General features: G+C 38.2%; 1 protein-coding gene across 1 annotated transcript; it reads right to left on the reverse strand.

The window, feature by feature from the left end:
• Nucleotides 1-1,998: 1,998 nt before the first annotated feature.
• Nucleotides 1,999-2,397, reverse strand: LOC145661735 (uncharacterized). Its single transcript, XM_081727069.1, has one exon. It carries the CDS (start codon nt 2,395-2,397, stop codon nt 1,999-2,001), a length of 399 nt encoding a protein of 132 aa, XP_081583195.1.
• Between the last annotated feature and the right edge of the window lie 478 nt (nt 2,398-2,875).

A 2,875-nucleotide genomic window follows, 5' to 3' on the forward strand; every position in this document is an offset into this window, starting at 1 on the left:
AAAACAATTTTACTGTTAACACACCCATATTGGTTTGTTAGGACAATAAAATGAGGATATTCTAGTAAGTATTTTAATAAACTGTGAAGAAATCTCTAGTAAAAGAATATTAAAAAATATTGAGAAAGATATAGTCTTCCTGGGTCATTCGAACTCGATTCTTTTTGCCTTCTTTCTTCTTCGTTTGCTTATCTTCGTTTAATGTAGTCAAAGATAGCAACGAGATCTCTGTCGGTAGTAAAGACATCCTATAAAATGTATTAGTGTTGCCGCGAGATTAAAAATTTCTTTAACAAGTTTAACTGGAATCTATGTTGCCAGGCTCATATTATTGGTGATTGTGAGCATTTCTTAAGTTCTACCTGAGAGTCTATCTGATCGAACCATAGATCGATCGTCATTTTTAGTCCATAGGATTAGCATGGAGCTAGATGGAATTCGGAATGCTCCGTTACAATAATATCAATTTTCAACCTGCCCTCTCCCCGTTTCCTCCACGCAAAATTCCTCATGAGAAAGAATAACCAAACACTTGCTGTAGCTTTATACTTTTAACGCTGACTCTTCTTCTCGTTCCTTTTTGTTTCATCCTTCCTTAATTTTTTCATTTCTGGTTCCGAAGGGGGGGGGTCCGGACCCCCCGGACCCACCCCTTGGCTACGTGCCTGCTGTAGCTCACCTTACACGATTCTACATATGAAAAAATGTGTGTGCATTCTGTACACATATGGTCATAACTTCCGCTATTTAGAATCAGTCAATAACAAAAAAATAGACCCCAAAAATAAATAAAAATCAAAACAGTACAAAATTGTTACTCGAAAAAAAGTGCTCTAAATATGGAATACCATAAACAACTCTCATTAAATATACCAGAATGTTTTACATGCTTCTAATATAGGTATGCTAAATAAAACAAAGGAAGCTGTCAATACAAATATTTTAATTACGTGATATAAAGGTGCAAATATTCCAAAGATTATTTGGGGAAAAAATGTAGTAAATGAGCTGCAAAGTTACAAAAAGAAACATAGAAGCAAAATTTGCAATGTGACATTTTTTTTAGAGTCGTAAACTTAGGTAAAAGAAAAATTATTATATATGCTGCCTAGTGTTAGATATGCTGCAAAATGTCCAGTGAGAAATCTATGTCTATTTACAGAAGTCACAGATATAAACACCTTTGTCATATCCAGCACATTCGTTGTGAACCCAGGTTTGGCACATCATACATACCACCCATTTTTCACCGCCTTTATCTTCAGAAAATTTTCATGATCAGAAGAGGCACTCAGCGTCTTCTTCTGTCTCTGGTTGATCGTTATCGGGAATGCTACTAAACGTTGATGATTGATCATCATATGCGCTGATGGACATAGATGTTTCGGAATCTGAAGTTTTACTTTGGGGACAACTGTCATCACATTTGTTTCGTAACGTACTTTTCGTGCATTTCTTAGTTAATTTTACCTTTTCTTCTGTTGCATTCTTGTGTTTCTTACCTTTGTTTTTTGCACTGTTCTTCATTTTTAATTGTTTTCCACTATCGACAGCTTTCACAGACTTCTTTAACTGATTTTTGTAAGGTGATGAAGTAATTATGACTACAGAGCCACAGCCAGCCTTTCTTAATCGACTGCCTTCCCTCTCCTTCACTGCGGGCACTGGTGATATTTGCCATGGAGTTATACTGCTGCCAGATGATTCACATGCTGAAGCTTCAATGGCGATTGGACAAGCAGAGGTAGGAGAAAGGTTGTCTGAAATATATGGGAGAGAAGTGTTTGATGTAGAAGGAGGAGGGAGTTCAGGTGAAGGTTCAGAACCTAGTAGTGGTGTAGGAGGGGAATAGAGATCTCGTGAAGATTGAAAGCCACGTACTGATCTATATTGTTGTGCGTGCTTTGCTTCAAGAAATTCACTATCATTGAAAATGTGGGAATTGAGGGGCCAAATTCCCGTCACTCTAAAACCATTAATGACGTACGTGAAAGCAGTTTATGCTTTCACGTACGCTTTTCCAAAGAGTTCTGCTACCTCAAATGCAGAGAGAGGCCACACACAACCGTCTTCTGTCCTAGCAGTTCTCATCCAAATCCTGATCTCTTCACTGTAGTACGTTTTTATGGGACTCATGAAGTTTCTATCAAGAGGCTGCAGTCTGTGCGACGAATGTGGAGGAATACAAAGTATGGACACATTATTGCTTCTCGCCAAATATAAAACTTCTAAATTTCTTGAGTGGGCATAATGGCCGTCAAGAATGAGCAACAATGAAGATTCTTCAGATGGCCTTGTGTGTTTAATAAAATGTCTGGACCATTCAGTGAAGAGATTACTCTGTATCCACCCAGAAGGATGACACAGTCCAATAGATCCTTCAGGAGCACCTCGCATAAGGTGATTTGACCACTTTGTCCTTGGAAATATTAGCATGGGAGGAACATAAATACCCGTGACACTCGTACACGTTATTACGGTCACTAAAGAGCCTCGTTCTACAGAGCTAATTGCGTCTATTTGACGTTTTCCTTTGTGTGGAAGAACTTGAGGAACTTTTGATTGAACGACAGTCAGAAATGTCTCATCAATGTTAAATATGCGATCAGCAGAAATGTTCTCATTATCAATCTCCGGTTGCAAAAGGTCAAAGAAGTGGGTCACTTTTTTCTTTACAAAAGCCAACAGTTCGATTGTATGACGTTTCTGTCGGTTTTCTGAAAGAAAGTTTTCCCTTGTGTCTCTTTATAAACAATTTGAGCCAAGTCTTTCCTGCAAACTCGTGGCACTTTGAAAACGAGTGTGCAAGTCCATTTTCTTTGGCTAATTGGTATGCCATAATTCGCACATCCCTCCGAGTAAAACCAAAAATGTG

Source organism: Thermobia domestica, chromosome 10, assembly GCF_964235325.1.
Source record: "Thermobia domestica chromosome 10, izTheDome1.hap1.1, whole genome shotgun sequence".
Classification (NCBI taxonomy): Eukaryota; Metazoa; Arthropoda; class Insecta; order Zygentoma; family Lepismatidae; genus Thermobia; species Thermobia domestica.

Coding starts and splice junctions, on each gene's coding strand:
- LOC145661735 (XM_081727069.1), bottom strand. CDS start 2,397: ATGCGAGGTGCTCCTGAAGGATCTATTGGACTGTGTCATCCTTCTGGG.